The 16453-nt window shown below is 52.7% G+C and overlaps 1 protein-coding gene across 1 annotated transcript; it reads right to left on the bottom strand.

Annotated features, from left to right (window-relative positions):
- Positions 1–5816: 5816 nt before the first annotated feature.
- On the bottom strand, positions 5817–14539 carry FCN2 (ficolin (collagen/fibrinogen domain containing lectin) 2). The gene is made up of 9 exons (XM_006902381.1): positions 14479–14539; positions 12983–13096; positions 11687–11740; positions 11350–11385; positions 10162–10194; positions 9158–9285; positions 7947–8076; positions 7405–7539; positions 5817–6064 (listed from the first exon to the last, which is right to left on the bottom strand). The coding sequence occupies exons 1-9, from the start codon at positions 14537–14539 to the stop codon at positions 5817–5819; spliced, it is 939 nt and encodes a 312-aa protein (XP_006902443.1).
- Positions 14540–16453: the final 1914 nt, after the last annotated feature.

Below are 16453 nucleotides of genomic sequence, written 5' to 3'. Positions count from 1 at the left end.
TTCACACTTTATTAAAAAAATAAAGTGGAAAAAATGGTCATAGACTTAAATGTAGAGCCTAAAATGATAAAACTTTTAGAAGAAAATCCTTGAAGCTGTGTTGTAGTTACATGGCTTTCACTTGACTACGCCTCACGCAGCCCTGCTCACAGATGGGAGCCCTGCCCCCTCGCGCACCGTCCTCATGGGCTCTCACGCCCGAACCCATGGTTGCCGTCCCTGCGTCTGTCTGCCTGTTGAGGGTCTTCCTCTCTGACAAGGATTTCTGGGAAGTTACAACAAAGCAAACCCCAGCCCGATCCATCACCATCTTCAAAATGATGGGCTTTGGGAGAGGTTACAGAAAAAGTGACCGTAAAGAGGAAAACAGCAACCAATGAACTTGAATGAAATGAAGACCTGCTGCTGTTTTAAAGGTGTGAATAAGGAGTCAGAAGAGAGCTGCTGTGGGCGGAGGAGCACCGTGGGCGGAGGAGCACCGTGGGCGGAGGAGCACCGTGGGCGGAGGAGCGCTGCTGTGGGCGGAGGAGCACTGCTTGGGCAGAGGAGCATTGCTGTGGGTGGAACAGTACTGCTATGGGTTGCATTACATGCTCCTGCACCTCAGACGTATGTGATGCTGTACTGTGGAACCTAAGGCATGACCTCCCGTAATCTACTGAACCAATGGCTGTGATAGGATTAAGTGTGGAATGCGGTGGTGCTCCTTCATCCCTTCAGACCCTGGGACCTCACCTGGGGGAACGGGGAGGAATGGACACTGAGGCGGTGGTGGGACTCTCAGTCCCAGTAAGAAAGAACTCATGAGTGCCAGAGAGGGCAGCCGGGCGGGCGTGTACACCTGGAGACTCTAACTGTGTCCACACATGGGCCCGTGAGTGTACACACACACACACACACACACACACAGGCAGAAGCCTGGCTAGTGTCAGGTGCCTGAGCACAGACCCTGACTGGTCATCAGGACTAAGCTGTGTTGGCACTGGGCCCACTCAAGGAACTCAGGTTAACAGACAAGTGGAGGAGTTAAAGTATTAGTATGATGTGTGGCACAGAGATGGCATTAAGAGCAACAAAAACAAACCAAAGTCAGTTACAACAACTTTCCTCAAAGGGAAACAGCCTGAATCCAGAGTTTCCCCACGATATTTCTGAATGGCCAGGTTTCCACAAAACACAGTCAGACAGGGAGAGACAGAGGAAAGCGCGCCTCATGCTTTATCCTTAGGGAAAACCAGCCAACATAAAATGACTCCCCAGCTGGTGAATTTAGCAGGGGAAAACTTCAAAATAGCTTGTTTGAAGTAAATACAGTCAAGGAATTAAAGGAAGCCATGTTTATAAAATGTAAGTGAACATAGATGACCATGACTCAAAAAATAGGGCCTCTCGGTCCTAAAGAAGAATCACATTAAAACGTGAGTGCTGAAAAGAACAGACTAAATGCAAAATTTTCTAAACTGGCTCAGTGGTAAACCTGAGATGACAGAAGACAGAAATGGTGAACTTGAAGATAACAGGGGAGAGTCTAGAGAGTACTTTATCAAGTGAACTAATTCAGCTCCCTGATTAAAACAAGCTTGGAAGCAAAAGTGGCATCGACTTCTGAAATAGCTTGTCTCCAGAAACTCTATGAACTTGGAGAAATGATGAAAGTTATACAAGTGGTCAGGCCTTTCATTCATAGGGTTGCTAAGAGTTATCTACGACTTGATGGCACTTACCAAAAACAACAAGGGCAAATACTGAATCAGACCATTATTGTGAAAGTTGAAGGATAAGTAATAAGGTGTGAAAAGTCCAAGGGGGTAAGCATCAGGGTTGAGTGTGGAGGAGGGGAGGCACTGCGGTGACAGAGGTGGGTGGGCAGAAGGAGGAAGCGAAGGAATTAGAAAGACCCAGTGAGGTCCTCAGATGGGGTAATAGTCGGCATAGATCAATGGTTATTCATGTTATAAAATACAATGAATAAGAATGACCATATGAAACATAATATGAAGGAATGTATGAAAACAATGTGCATGAATGAAACACACTATATACAAATTTTTTATGTAAACCAATATAAAATTAAAAATTTTTAGAAAGAAAAGAGATTGAAGAAAATTTAGCAATCCCAGAAAGGAAAGAGAGGCAGAAAATCAGAACAAGCAATGGCTGTCAGCATTGCTCATGTGGTAACTTTGAACAAATATTTTCTGTCTTGACATCACTCAGCTTTTCTCGGGATCTCAGTTCCCCTCTGAACAATTTTCCCCTCCCTGGGATGTTCCTCTACTCCACTGTTTTTGTCCCTGCTGTCTGGAATGACTTAAAACAGGCTATTTCTGCAGTGGAATGAGCTTTTCTAGTTGTTTTCAGGGAGAAAATAGGCCACTCGGAGGGACTGCCTTCTGTGATGAGGAAATGCGAGCAGTGCTTCAGAACCTTCCCCAGACCTAGAGACTTTTGGAACTGATGGAGGCCATGCACTCTCCTCAGCATAACGCACCCCGCTACCGCCCCCCCAGATCACCTGTGGTTCTCAGACCTGAGGCCAAGACAGAGGATTCCAGGGTACCTGTGGCCCACAGTTCAAGAGATGTTGGCTTAGAGAAACAGCCACACTGACACCAGAATTTACAAGCGTGTGGAAGTCAGTGGAGTAAAGATGGGAGGAATGCTTAGAGAAGCTAAGCAGAAATGCAAAAGCCAAGGTTCGGGTCTAGACGCAGCTCTGCTTTTGTGCAGGCTGTCAAGTCCCTGGAGAGGCATGTCTGAGAGTGGGGAGGGGGCGGGGCATCAAACCAACTTGCCTGTGTTTTGATGAGCTAGTGCAGGATCTATTAACAATCTGCGTTATGCAGATGACACAACCCTGCTTGCTGAAACTGAGGAGGACCTCATGCACTTGCTGCAGAGGGTCAAGGACTGCAGCCTTCAGTATGGACTGAGGCTCAATGTCAAGAAGACAAAGATTCTCACCACTGGACCAATTGGCAGCATCAGGATGGATGGCGAAGAGGTTGAGATTGTTCACAGCTTCAGTTTGCTCGGCTCCACAGTCAACACTCTTGGCACCAGCGGTCAGGAAATCAAAAAACGTATTGCGATGGGAAAGTCTGCTGTTAATGACCTCTCTAAAGTACTCAAGAGCAACGGTGTCTCTCTGGAGACTAAGGTGCACCTGATACAGGCCATGGTCTTTGCAATCACTTGTTATGTATCAGAGAGTTGGACAATGACCAGGGAGGATAGAAGGAGAATTGACGCCTTTGAGCTGTGGTGCTGGAGAAGAGTACTGAATGTACCATGGAGTGCCAAGAAAAACAGATTCATCCTGGAGAGGTTTAAACCAAGCTACTCCTTGAAGGCAAGGATTCTGAGGCTTCGTCTGACATACTTTGGGCATGTTGTAAGGAAGAACAGGTCCTTGGAGAGGGACATCATGCTTGGGAGGATGGCAGGACAGCGTAGGAGGGGAAGACCCTCAATGAGGTGGAGTGATTCAGTGACTGGGGTAATCGGGATGGGTGTGTCAGAGGCAGTGCGATTGTCACAGGATAGAGCAGGGTTTAGGGCTGTTGTACATAGGGTTGCTATGAGTCGCAAATGACTCGACGGCACATAACAACAACAACATTATAGGAGTGTTCTTCCCCGAAGAAAGAGGATGAGAAGAGGTATCATTTCGGCCCTTAGAAAAACTCTAGGGTAGCTCCCCACTGCCATTAGGGGCCATTGCTGGATACAGCATCTGGCTGCATGTCCAAGAGGAAGGTCTGTGCTGCCGTCAGGAGCCATGGAGTTGTTCTGCCTCGTGGTGAACTTACAGGCTCACATGTGGTAGGATAACAGAGGTGCAGACTCGCGCCTCTCTCACAGGTCAAATTCACAGGAGCTCTGTGGACGGAAAAGAAGGTCTCCTCCCATGTGATTTACAACCTCTGAAAACCCACCGGAGGGTCAGCTAAGAGTCAATTCTGACTCAGTAGTAATGAATTTTCTGGTACTGCCTTCATGACTGTTATTATGTTTGATTGTGGCTATTCTGTTAAAACACTTGTTTCCTAGGAGAGCTTGTGCTCTCGCAACTGAACCACTCATATTTTTATTGCTGGAGAAGAATTCCTAAGAGTAAAATCTTACCTTGTTTTATGTTTGCAAATGTCCTTAGGAAACTGAGGATGTGGAAGAGGGTGGTTATGTGAAGTAGTACAGAGGGTGTGGAGACTGAGGTGAAGGAATTCAGACATTTGCCACTTGGAACACAGATCAGTAAATATTGTCCTTCAGGAACTGAAGGGTAAAGTGCCAGGAGTTGTAGGCATAGAATCTCTGTCACAACTTCTCTTCTTGACCTGAAGTGCAAAAGCTCCCAAAGGCAATATGTAGTGATTAACATGATTGAATTCTAATAAAACTTTACTTGCCAAAGTAGGACATAAGTTTTGTAGTATTTTCTGAAATTGTTGCTCCTGAGTGCTGCATAGTATTCTATTGTATCAATGTACCACAATTTCTCAATCCATTTTATTGTGGTTGGACATTTGGGCCGTTTCCATGTTCTTGCAGTAGTGAATAATGCTGTTGTGAACATTGATGTACAAATCTCCATAACTTGGGAGAGACTGGAGGACATTACGCTGAGCGAACTATCTCAGTCTCATAAGGACAAATACTGCATAAGACCATTATTATAAAAGTAAAAGGATAACTAGTAAAACATGTATGGGGACCCAAGGGGGAGAGGAGGTGGGAGCAGACAGGTAAGGGTGGGTAGGGGCCAAACCACAAAATTGTACAGTTTGGTGGATGGAGGAAGGGATGAAGGAAATGGGAAGGATCCAACGGGGACCTGAACAGACAGGGTAGTGATGGGCAAGACTCAATGCCAGTTCATTTTATAAAATATAATACATGGGAATGATTGTATGAAACACAACGTGAATGAAGAATACTGTGAAACACAGTGTATATGAACTTTGTAAGCAAACCAATTGTTGATATTAAGTGCTTTCGAGTCATAGGCGACTCATAGCGACCCCATGAGCAAAGGTCCTCGACACCTGCGTGGCATTTATCCTCTCTCCAGGTTCATAGAGTTTCCGGAGACAAGCTATTATGGAAGTGGATGCCACTCCTGCTTCTGGGCTTGTTTTAATCGGGGAGCTCCACCAAACACTGTCCACCATGGGTGACCACTATCACATTTGACACGTCAGTGTCACAGTGTTCAGCCTCACAGTGACCATGAGTTATCTCTGTATGGCAGGCAAGTGGACACATCAGGGCTATACGACCCAGAAGAATGTTTGACCAAAAACAAAAACGGGCCTGAGGGCCACAGATTAGAGTCCCCCACCTTTGACTTGGTAGCATCACTTTCGATCCACTAGGCCAACTGGTCTCTCTGTTGTTAACAGCAACTAATATAAGATAAAATTTTTAAAAAGGAAGTAGGGCACAGTTCACTGAAGCCTGTGTTAGTGTGTTTGAAATGCTGTCTTCTAAGGGTATTCTGGTCGCACCTAGTGACACACTTTACATAAGCAGACCTGGTCAGCCTCACCCAGCAGACCAGTGGACACAGGGCACACTTTGGCTGCTGAGCAATAACTGGACTGCAGTGTTTATTTCTGGGGTAACAGCTCTCCTCTCGTGGCTGAAGGGACAGGGGTGTGAGGGGCACTGAACAAGGGGACAGGATGTGGGCTCTTCCCTGTCAGGAGGATGAAGGGCATGTTCTTGATACCGTCTTCACTGTGCTCCCCACACTGACCCCTCCACTATGGGTAGACCAGTCCCGAGGGGTCAGGCAGTCTCCCTGACCTAAGCTACTTGGACCTCAGCTTCATCTCTGACATCTTGTAGCTGTAGTTGTGCCCTTTCCCTGCCTTCCAGTTGATACCGTTGGCGTAGCTCTCGTGGGCCCCGCCGAGGTAGAGACCGTTCAGGTTGGACCTATGACAGCTCTCATACCACCAGGCTCCGCGGAACATGACGGCACAACTTCCAGAATTCTGGTCATTGTCCCGGTCTTTGGTGCTGAAGGAATTATTGTTGTGTATTGTCAGAGAATCACCTGTTGGGGAGGAAAAGTGAAGGTGAGGTAGAAAAGCCCTGCCTCCCGCTTCCACCTGGTGCCACCCTCCCCAGAGGGCCTGACACCAGACACGTCAGAGCCCACCCAGGGCAGCGGGACGAAAGAACAGAAGCACTTTCAGGACCTAGCACGTGACCTGGCCTCCTTCCTCCTGTAGACACTGCTCCCTCCTGGGCCCCAATGAGAACTCCCTCTCCCCAAGACAGCCCCCCTCCTCCCAGCGGGCTCTCTGCTCTGGGCTGTCCTGCTGCCCCAGCTCCACTGGCTGCCCCAACCATGTCCCAGGTGTCTGCTGTCTTCCTTCTACAGAGGAAAGGGCAGGTGACCAGGAACCTCAGCATCTACCTGCCAGCCCCTCCCCCAGTCACGAGGGTACCTACCTGCCAGCCCCTCCCCCAGTCACTGAGGGTCCCACTGTGCCAACCCCTCCCCCAGTTACCAGGGGCCCCATGCCAGCCCCTCCCCCAGTCATCAAGGGTCCCCCTCCCCATACAGTCTCTGAGCAGAGCCCCTGTTCTGAAGAACCCCCCTTCCTCACACACGTCCCTCTTGGTCACTGTTTCCCTCCCCAGTTCCACTGGTCAGCACTGGTCAACGTGTGTGGTCTCGTCCAGGGCATCATCCTACTTCCTCCCACCTCTGGTCTCAGGCTGAGCTCTGGGTCCCCAAGGGACAACTTCTACCCCTGAGCTCAGCTGCCCCACCTGCAGTGAGGTGTCAGTCCTGCCCTTCAGTCTCCCCAGGGGCTCACAGGGAGAGCTCCGGCAGGTTAAAGAGACACGCACACTTGGGGTTCTCAATCAAAACCCTCACGGCGATGTGATGTGTCCATGTGTCGTCCTGGCAGCTCCGGGCTGATGGCAGGTGCATGGACTCCCTGCCTCAGCTACCCCGAGACCCCTAAGGGCACTCAGGAGCACTGCGGGGTCCCAGAGATGCTACCTAGGAAAAGGCCCCCAATCATGTGACCAGAGCAGCCTTCAGACAATGACTGTCCCCCAGGACTCATACCCCGGGACTGTAGGAAGGAGAGTGCTGTGGACAGGTGTCACATGGCTGTCCTCACCAGGTGTGAAAAGTGACAAAGGTCAGTAATTGCTCCTAGTGCAGCAGACACACCCCGAGGGGCTGTACCAGGTCACATGACCTGACCCCATCTCACCTGAGCACGTAGACATTGGTGACTGTCCTCACAGAGGGAAGAACGGGGGATCAGGGACAAGGTCACCCAGGAAAAGTGGAGGCAGGGTTCCAGCCCCAACCCCCTGGCTGCCCGCCCTGCTCTGAGGCCCAGACCCTGGTTTGGTGCAGACACTCACCTGCATTGCCCTCCTCGAAGGCCCCCAGGACCAGCTTGTATTTCTCTTCTTCGCCTGCCATCATGAATGAGCTGTACTTGGCAAACTGGTGGTTGCCCTGAAAGTCCACCAGGTCCACCCGGAGCTCACTGGTGCCTGTTGGGAGATGACTCTCAATTCCCAGCCAGAGACCTTCCTCCAGGAGGTGTGGAAGGTGGGGGTGGGAAGGGGCTTAGGGTCGGCTCTCAAGGGCTGTCTGTGTGTCCCTTGGAGGGAGCATTTGGAGGGGCTTTGCTGTTTCCCCAGGATCTCCAGGGGAACTGACACATCAGTGACAGGTTCCTGGGCATGAACGTGGTGCAGATGCTCCCCACGTGGAACAGGTGCTCCGTACAAGTCCTGATATATTTCAGGACGGCCTTACTCTTAGGCTATGAGGTGCAAGTACCATGATGATAAGTGATGTCACATCCCTGGATGCAGCGACATCCCAGGGTCCTACTTTCTGTGTCCAGGGTCAGTGGGGCTGTGCTGGGAGGGTCTGGGCAGGGCGCGGGCCTCACCGTCAGCAGTCAGGGAGTGGATGTTGTCATTCCCTAGCCAGAACTCTCCCAGCTGACTGCCAAAGCCACGCTTGTACTCGGCCCAGTCCCGGTAGAAGTCCACGGAGCCGTCAATCCGCCGCTGGAAAACCTGAGGGCCAGTGGGGTTTAGGGAGAGGGTACTAGCTCACAGCTGCAGTCCAGGACGGACCTGAGCCCCACACGGGTGCAGCATCTCACAGCTAACAATGTCACAGCTCAAAGCCCATAGTCCATAGCTCATAGCACATAGCCCACAACCGACAGCCTATAATTCACAGCCCACAGCCCATACAGCACAGCCTGCAGTCCACAGATCATAGCCCATACGTCACAGCAGTCCACAGCGTCACAGGTCACAAATCACAGTCCACAGCTCAGAGTCTATGATGTCACAGCTCACAGCCACAGTTCACAGATCAAAGATCATAGTCCACGTATCACAGTTCATAGCCCACAGTCCACAGCTCAGAGTCCACAGTATCACAGCCCACAGGTCACGGATCACAGTCCATGTATCATAGCTCACAGCCCACAGTCCACAGCTCACAACATCACAGTCCACAGCCCACAGCCCACAGTCCACAGATAACAACACATGTATCACACCTCACAACTCAGAGTCCACAGTCCACAGCTCACGACATCACAGTCCACAATCTACAGCCCACAGTTCACTCCTCACCGACCACAGCTCACAACTCACAATCGGCAGTTGACAGCCCATAGTCCATAGCTCACAGTTCACAGAATCACTGCCCACATCTCACAGTTCACAAAGTCACAGCCCACAGCTCACAGCCCGTAGCATCACAGCCCTCAGCCTAGATCTCACAGCTCCCACAGCTTCACAGACCACATGAACCAGTACCACATGGGCCTCAGCAACTGCCCAGGCCAGTGAGTGAGGGCTCCCCATCCATCACCACAGAGATGAGGCTCAGAAAGGGGGTGCTACAGCCTCAGGACACACAGCTGGGAAGGGTGGGCTCCTATCTCCCGGCTCCAGCATCTTTCCCTCCTGGGCCTGCCCCACCCTCCATTTCTAGTTCTCCTGCCCTCAGAGAATGGGAGAGGTCTGTCCTCTGTGTGTGAGGACAGGGAAACCAAGGCCTCAGACAGGCCAGTGGGACAGTGTGGGGGCCGCAGCAACACTCCCTTAGGCTGAAGAGTCCCCAGCATCCAGCACTCACGATCCAGCCCCCACCGTCCGTGTGCATGTCACACAGCACTGTCAGCGGCCGGCAGTCAGGGAGGTAGATGGTGTGCCAGCCACTCAGGATGTTTCCTGTGGTTTGGAGCTCCATGCAGCTCCGGGGTCCTGGAGCAGACAGGAAACAGCTCACAGCACCCAGCCCCCAGCTCACAGCGCCCAGCCCCCAGCCCCCAGCTCACAGCGCCCAGCCCCCAGTTCTGTGTGAAACGTGGGTGCCGGGACAGGGGTCTTGCACAGTGAAAGGGAAAGATGAGGTGGGTCACTGGGCAGGAAGGTATGGGGTGTGTGAAGGTAGCGCCAGGATAGGGCATTGGGTGGGTGGGCAAAGGTCGCCAGTGGAGACAAAGGCAGGGAAGGTCTGGGACGGGGCAGTGAACAAGCAGCCTGTTGGAAATGGATTACGTGTGTCCAAAGCCTCGTCCTGAAGCTGCTGTGATGTGGTTCCGGGCCCCTGACCCTCCACCACAAGTAAAAAGAGTGTCTCCTCTGGGCTGTGCTCGGCCCCGTGCTCTCAACAGACACATTCTCAGAATCCCTTCAGCATCACTTCCTCTGCCTGGTCTGTGGGTCTTCAACATCGAACCTTCTCGAGGCTTTGGGCAAGTGCATGCTTGTGGCCATGCTCAATCATGGGAGCTGATGGCTTGTGGTCAGTTCCCCTCCTGCTGTCTCTGGTCAGTCTTCTCTCCTGGTCTCTCTCTCTGGTCAGTCTCCCTCCTCGTCTCTCTGGTCAGTCTCCCTCCTGGTGTCTCTCTGTGGTCAGTCTCCCCCCTCGTCTCTCTGTGGTCAGTCTGTCTCCTGACGTGTCATCATTCTGTGTCTGTTTGCTCACACGTCCATACCACACTCTTCGGATACTTAGCTAACATGGGAGGAGAAGGGGCTGCAGCGATGGGAAGGGGCCCAAGCTGGGGTCACTGGGCAGGCTGAGGAGGGGGCTGGGGCCGTCACCCACCTATGCGAAATCCTGTCATCACTCACCTGTGCGACATCCCTGAGGCTCCCAGGACTCTCCTGAGATGTGACAAGAACAGACATCACGTCACATCATCTGTGGAAAATCCCCACCCCCTCTGCTTCCCTACACGGGGAAGGGGAGCAGTATCCAGGACACTGCAGGAAGCTGGTGGCCTGGTGCACGGGGAGTTGTGCCACAGCCCAAAGGCAGGCGATTCAAATCCGCCAGCTGTTCCACAGGAGGAAGGTGGGCATCTCCTCCTGAGTGATGTCACCAGGGGCTCAGTTCCAACTGGACAGCAGTGAGAGATGAGAGAAGGGCCGTCATGTCAGAGAGGCCAGCTCCGGCCCCAGGGTCCGGGAGAGACAAGCGGTCACTTCCAGCTGGTCCTGTCACGGCGGCCCTCCCCTGGGGTTCCGAGGCTGTGCGTCTTTGGAAGGAGAGCTTCTCATCTGTCTCTTGCGGAGCACCAGATGGATTTGAACTGCCAACTTTCTGTTTAGTGGCACAAGGCCAACTCACTATGCCACGTCCTAAATAGAGTCAACGGGACTGAAGATCAGCTGTGTTTGCTGTGGACGAGCCGTTCTGCGTGGGTGGGTTTGAGCGTAGGTAGAGGAGAGCCCCGGCTCTGCACAGTTGACAGTGCGCCCACCTGTGACAGGTGTAAGCACCTGTGGGCGTGCATGCTGGTCTTCAGGGCACACCAGCTAGTTTCCAGTAGGTGTGAGGGGACAGGTGAGCGAGCAAAGGGATTCACTACTATTCTAATGATTATTCTGGGAAATACGTCAGGAAACATGTTACAACTTCTGTCAAATATCAATCTGTATTTATGTACGATCCCTGTGAAGGGCAGTGATGTGTGACGTCCCCGTGATCCTCCTCCGACCAACTATGGCCTTCATCCATTGCCTGGTCTTGATGTGGCCCCTGGAGGATTAGAGACCAGGAGGGGACAGGGCAGAGCTGCCCAGGTGCCTGAGCCAGACTAGGGGAGGCGTGTCTGGGAAAAACTGGGAGAAGCAAGAAGGCACGCCTTGCCCCACCCACCTCGGAGGGCGGGGCTTGTCCCAGACCCACCTAGAAATGGGCATGGCTGAGCCAGAGAGCCTCCTGTACAGACACAGCCAGACAGTACCCCCTCCCCCCAGCTCCTCTGTGGACCCAGCCAGGCAGTGCCCCTTCTTCCCCCCGGCAAGGTGACTCACCCTTCTCTCCTCGAGCCCCCTTCTGTCCTGGTTCTCCTAGAAAAACACACAAGGTCATCTGCACTCAGGCCAGATGGCCACTGCGAAGGGAGCTCTGTTGAACCCAGGGATGAGCGTGAGGTTGGGAGGGGTGGCAGGGGCATGGGTTAATCTGGAAGATGCTAAGGGCTCTGTTGGCCTAAATATCACCCCACCTCACCCCCGAAACTACTACTGGACCATGGTCAGGTCAGCTGGGCTAGACCTGTGGTCAGGGGAGCAGGAGCATCACAAGGGACACAGGTCACAACCCAAACTCTGCCCTTAGGGCTCACAGCAGGTGCTGTCAAAGACTTACCTTTGGGCCCTTGAGGTCCTGCTTTCCCAGGGGCACCAGGGGAGCCTCGTTCTCCTGCAAATTCCAAACACATCTCCTGGAGCAAGAGCCCCTTACCTGCTGTCGTCCTTGGTTGCTCTTCCGGCTCATGGGGTCCCCGTGTGCACAGGAAACTGCTCTGTGAGGTTTCCAAGCAGATTGCCAGGAGGCGGCTCTGAGTGGATTTGAACCACCTACCTTCTGGCTAGTAGTTAAGTGCTTATTTGTTGTGGTCTCTGAGGCTCCTTTCAGAGGTAGGGGCCTGAGACACACTTCCTGGGATTGTTGCTCTTAGTAGTCCTGGTCACCATGGCCGCAGCCCTCGGCTGACCCTCTTAACCAGAGTTCAGAATTCCTAGACTGAAGAGTTCTCCCCTCCCACAGGCCTGGCCTGACAGCGCAGCTGTGGCTGTGGAAGGGGTGGCCCTGGGGGCTGCTGCAGGTGGTTAGTCCCACTCACTGGGGAGACGTGCTCGAGGGAAATGGGGTCAGCATCTTTTCCTCTGCCCAGAGCCTTCCTGTTTCCCCAGGACCCAGGATCGAGGTCCCACTGGAAGGTCCAGCACCATGAGGCTGGCCCCTCAGATCTGGCAGGGATTAGCCACACAGATCTTGTAGAAGGCACAAATTTGTTCTGTCTCCAATGTGTCACCCCTCACCCTGCACCCCATGAGTGTCCTACTGAACAGACATGAGGGGTCCACACCACCCCAACACGGTCCCCGTGCCAGCTCAGGGCACTGGAGACCGCCAGGTGGACCTGCTCGCTTCTGCTTCCTTTGCTGGAGAGACGTGGGCACTCACGACTCAGCAGAGCCTGAGCTGGGACTCAAGGGACCTCACAGTGTAGAGCAGCTGGGTCACGTGTCCACCTGCCCTGTGTATTCTGAGGACCGGGAAAGCGCCCTGCTTCTTGGAGTGTCCACTCTCTTCTCCAGCTTTGTGAGTGAACATTGTCACCCAATAACCAGGCAAAAATAGGACAGAGCATAGATATTGTACGTCTTGCCGTAAAGTGAGTTGCATAAAGTGAGGGGTAGCCCGAGGCCTGGGATCCTCTGCGAAAGCCCCGAGTGTTCCCGTCCCACAAAGCGGTTATGAGGCGGCTCGTTCCTAAAGTGCCCCCATGGCGGTGGCTGTTGGCGCAGCTTTGGGCCGCAAGGTGCAATGCCCCCATCTGAAGTCCACCCTCAGCACAGCCCATCTCGGGAATGGACTGAAGAAGGGCACCCGGTGGCTCCTCCACCCACGTCACACCCTCCCCTGTCAAGCACATACCTCTCCCTCCATTGGTACCCGCCTCTCCCTTGAGTCCCGGGGCTCCGGGCAGCCCTGGGCAGCCTCGAAGAATGCTGAGCTTGTCAGTCCCTTTCAGATCCACCAGCTTGACCTCTGGAGGCAGACACAAGGACACTTGGCATAGGCATCCTGGCCAGAAAGGTCCCTCAGAGCTGGCAGCCAGGTGCCTGGGGAGAGAACCTGCCCCAGTGCTCTGTGGGCCAGGGCAGTGCCAGGATGGCCAACAGCAGCACAGCGTCAGCGGGAGGGTCAGCTGGAGTGAGGGTCCCCACTGTTGCAGGCGCTGGGATCTAGCCGCCTGGGGCTCTGGTCAGTAGTGGATGATGGGCAAAGTGCAGGCAGAGCCCAAGGGCAAATCCAAGTAGCCTGTCACTCTGCGTCAGTGTGGCTGCGAGCAGATTGTCCTCTGAGAACACAAAGGTACAGGCTGGCCAGGCCTCCAGACACAGACGGGCACTCTGCGTCATCCTTTCTGTTCACATAGTCTGTATTCGCGTTCCTCTTGAGGAAGCCTCTTCTTCGTGGACACCCCTCAGCTTTTCCGGAGAACTGTGGTATTTGGCAAGTCAGGACTCACACTTGGATACGGATGCTATTGAATTTTTAAACTTAGGTGAATTTTTGCTGGTTGGAAAAATATACACTAATATTAGATTGTCCCGTAGGCCTGTGAAAGTTGGACAGAGAATACGGAAGATCAAAGAATTGTGCCTTTGAATTGATATCGGCAAGGAATATTGACGATACTACGCACTGTGGAAAGAACAGAGGTCTCCTGGAGGAAGCGTAGCCAGAATGCAGGGAGGAGGCCGAGACTTCGCCTCATGTACTTTGGACGGGATGTTAGGAGGTCAGGAGGGACTCATCCCCGGAGAACTCCAGGCTTGGCCCAGTAAGGGGAAAAGGAAGACCCTCAAAGAGATGGACCAGCACAGTGGGGACAGCTGTGGACAGAACAGTGACTGAGGGGACACAGGACCTGGAAGTTTTCACTGCTGTGTAAGTCAAGCTGACTCCGGCACCCAACAACAATCTCAGACACTTTCTACAACTTGAAATGTGGAGAAGGAAAAGTGTGTGTATCCACCAGCAACACCAGCAGCTACCGCTGTGCGTGTCTGTGTGCACGTGTTTGCTCCATAATCAGCCCCATCCTTCCCCACAGCCAGAGTCCACGCCACGGCTCCTGGTTCAACAGAGGAGGGGCCGAGACGAGAGAAGACCCAGCTGTGGATCCTTTCAGCCACCAGGAGGGAGTTTGTCTCCTGCCTCCATGTGTGACTTCCCTGCCTCTTCCGTCCTTTCTGAGCTATGAAAACTGATGCAAAGGAGTAAAAGAGCTCTTGAGAAGAAGAAAGGGGCCCTGTCGGTGCGGACTCACCCCAGGGCAGCACTCAGGGAGTGGTCAGGAGCAGAAGCCAGCAGCCCTCAGGGTGTGGGCATGTGAAGGGCCCATCCAGCACAGCCTGACTCACCTGGGCAGCTGTCAGTGGCCATGGAAGCTTCAATGCACAGGACGGCGATGAGCAAGGCCATAGTCGCCATGGTGAAGTTCTACAGGCTCCGAGCTCTGCTCACGGCTGCTGGAGAGGCTCTCCTTATAGGGCCAACGGCCTAACACGACCTTTGCCTGGTTCTCATTTCGTGTGGGAACAGCCACTTCCTCCCTGCTGGCCTGGTGGCGCCAACTGGACGTGGCATCAGACTGAGAGCACGCTCTCCTCTCGGAACCACCATACCTCCTACTGACTTAGCTTCACTTCCCCTCAGCAAGGACACGTGCCCCCCCCAAGAAGACTCTTCAAAGGGTCCCTGCAGGGCAGGCCCACCCTGTTCCACAAGTGGAAAGCTTGTCCAGTGCACACCCACCCACGACCAGCTCTGCCGTAAGGTGAGCGGAGCCCCAGAGCGTGCAGCGCCCAGCAGTCGGACCCCAATCCCGTTCCATATGTGCAGTTCACGTACACAGAGTGGACTCAAGTCTGCAGAGTCCAGAACCTTCCACCAGGGGTTCAGGAAGGTTAAGAGACGAGGAGTTACGAGGACAGTGTCCGTGGGAGAGTCCCTGGGCTGGGTACTCCAGCAGGAGAGGTCTCGGCTACAGTGGCTAATGCACTGTCCTGCTAACCAAAAGGTGAGCGGTTCTAACCCACCAGACGCTACTCAGGAGAAAGATGGGTCTGCGTCCCCAAACATCCACAGCCTTGGAAACTCAACGGGAAGGCGCCTCCTTATCCTGTAGGGCCGCTGCCTCTCAGAATTGGCTTGGTGAACAGTGAACAGGTTTGATCTGGAGAAAACTCTCAGGCAGGTGGGGAGTGGGACCAGCTAGAGCAGGCGCTGGTGTCCAAAGATAAGATCCAAGAGCACCATTGGAGGTGGTTGAAAGGGACTCACAGACAGTTTGCAATTGAGAGAACAAATCGCTTACCAAGTTAACGATACTCCAATTAGTTGCTGTTGTTGTTCTTGCTGCTGTTATGTGCCATCGAGTGGCCTGCGACTCATAGTGACCCTTTGTACCACAGCCTAAACCCTGCTCTGCCCCATGCCACTCTCATTGTCTCTGACACACCTACCCCCATTATCCCAGCGACTGAATCAATCCATCTCATTCAGGGTTTTCCTCTCCTGCGCTGTCCCTCCACCCTCCCAAGCATGATGTCCCTCTCCAAGGACTGGTCCCGCCTTGCAGCATGTCCAGAGTATGTCAGACAAAGCTGCAGAATCCTTGCCTCCAAGGAGAAGCCTGTTTTAACCCTCTCCAGGATGACTCTGTTTGTTTTTCTAGCAGTGCATGGTACTCTCAATACTCTTCTCCAACACCACAGCTCAAAGGCATCAATTCTCCTTTTATCCTCCCTAGTCATTGTCCAGCTCTCTGACGCATAACAAGTGATTGCAAAGACCATGGCCTATATCAGGTGCACCATAGTCTCTGGAATGACATCATTGCTCTTCAGTACCTTGGAGAGGTCTCTGAAAGCAGAGTTTTGCAATGCAATTTGTCTTTTACTTTCTTGGCTGCTGGTGCCAAGAGTGTTGATAATGGAGCCGAGCAAACTGAAGCTGTGAACAATCTCAATCTCTTCACCATCTATCACGATGCCATCTTAAAATGCTTATATGTAAAGTTATCAGGAAATTCTGAACAAAACTTCTGACTGGCTGGCATTTGCACAATGGTGCTAAACAGTTCCAAGGCCATCACAGATGAGTGGTTCTTAGTTACAAGACCTCTGAAGTTTTGGAAATGATATACTCAGGAATCTTGAAAAGGGAATGTGTTCTGTAGGATTGAAAATGGTATGTCTTTTCCAAAAGGGTAGTGTACTAGGGGGGAGGGTTGGGAGGGGAGAAAAGTGCAACAATGAATGAATGGAAATCCAAAGACTCCATAAATTTTTACTGAAATTAAAAATAAATTTTAAAAAAAACCCAGTATGTTTA

The sequence above is a fragment of the Elephantulus edwardii genome, unplaced genomic scaffold (genome assembly GCF_000299155.1).
Source record: "Elephantulus edwardii isolate Elephantulus edwardi_28Jun2011 unplaced genomic scaffold, EleEdw1.0 scaffold00401, whole genome shotgun sequence".
In the NCBI taxonomy this organism is placed as follows: domain Eukaryota; kingdom Metazoa; phylum Chordata; class Mammalia; order Macroscelidea; family Macroscelididae; genus Elephantulus; species Elephantulus edwardii.
The sequence above is the reverse complement of the archived record's forward strand: the minus strand, read 5'-3'. Positions and strand labels throughout refer to the sequence as shown.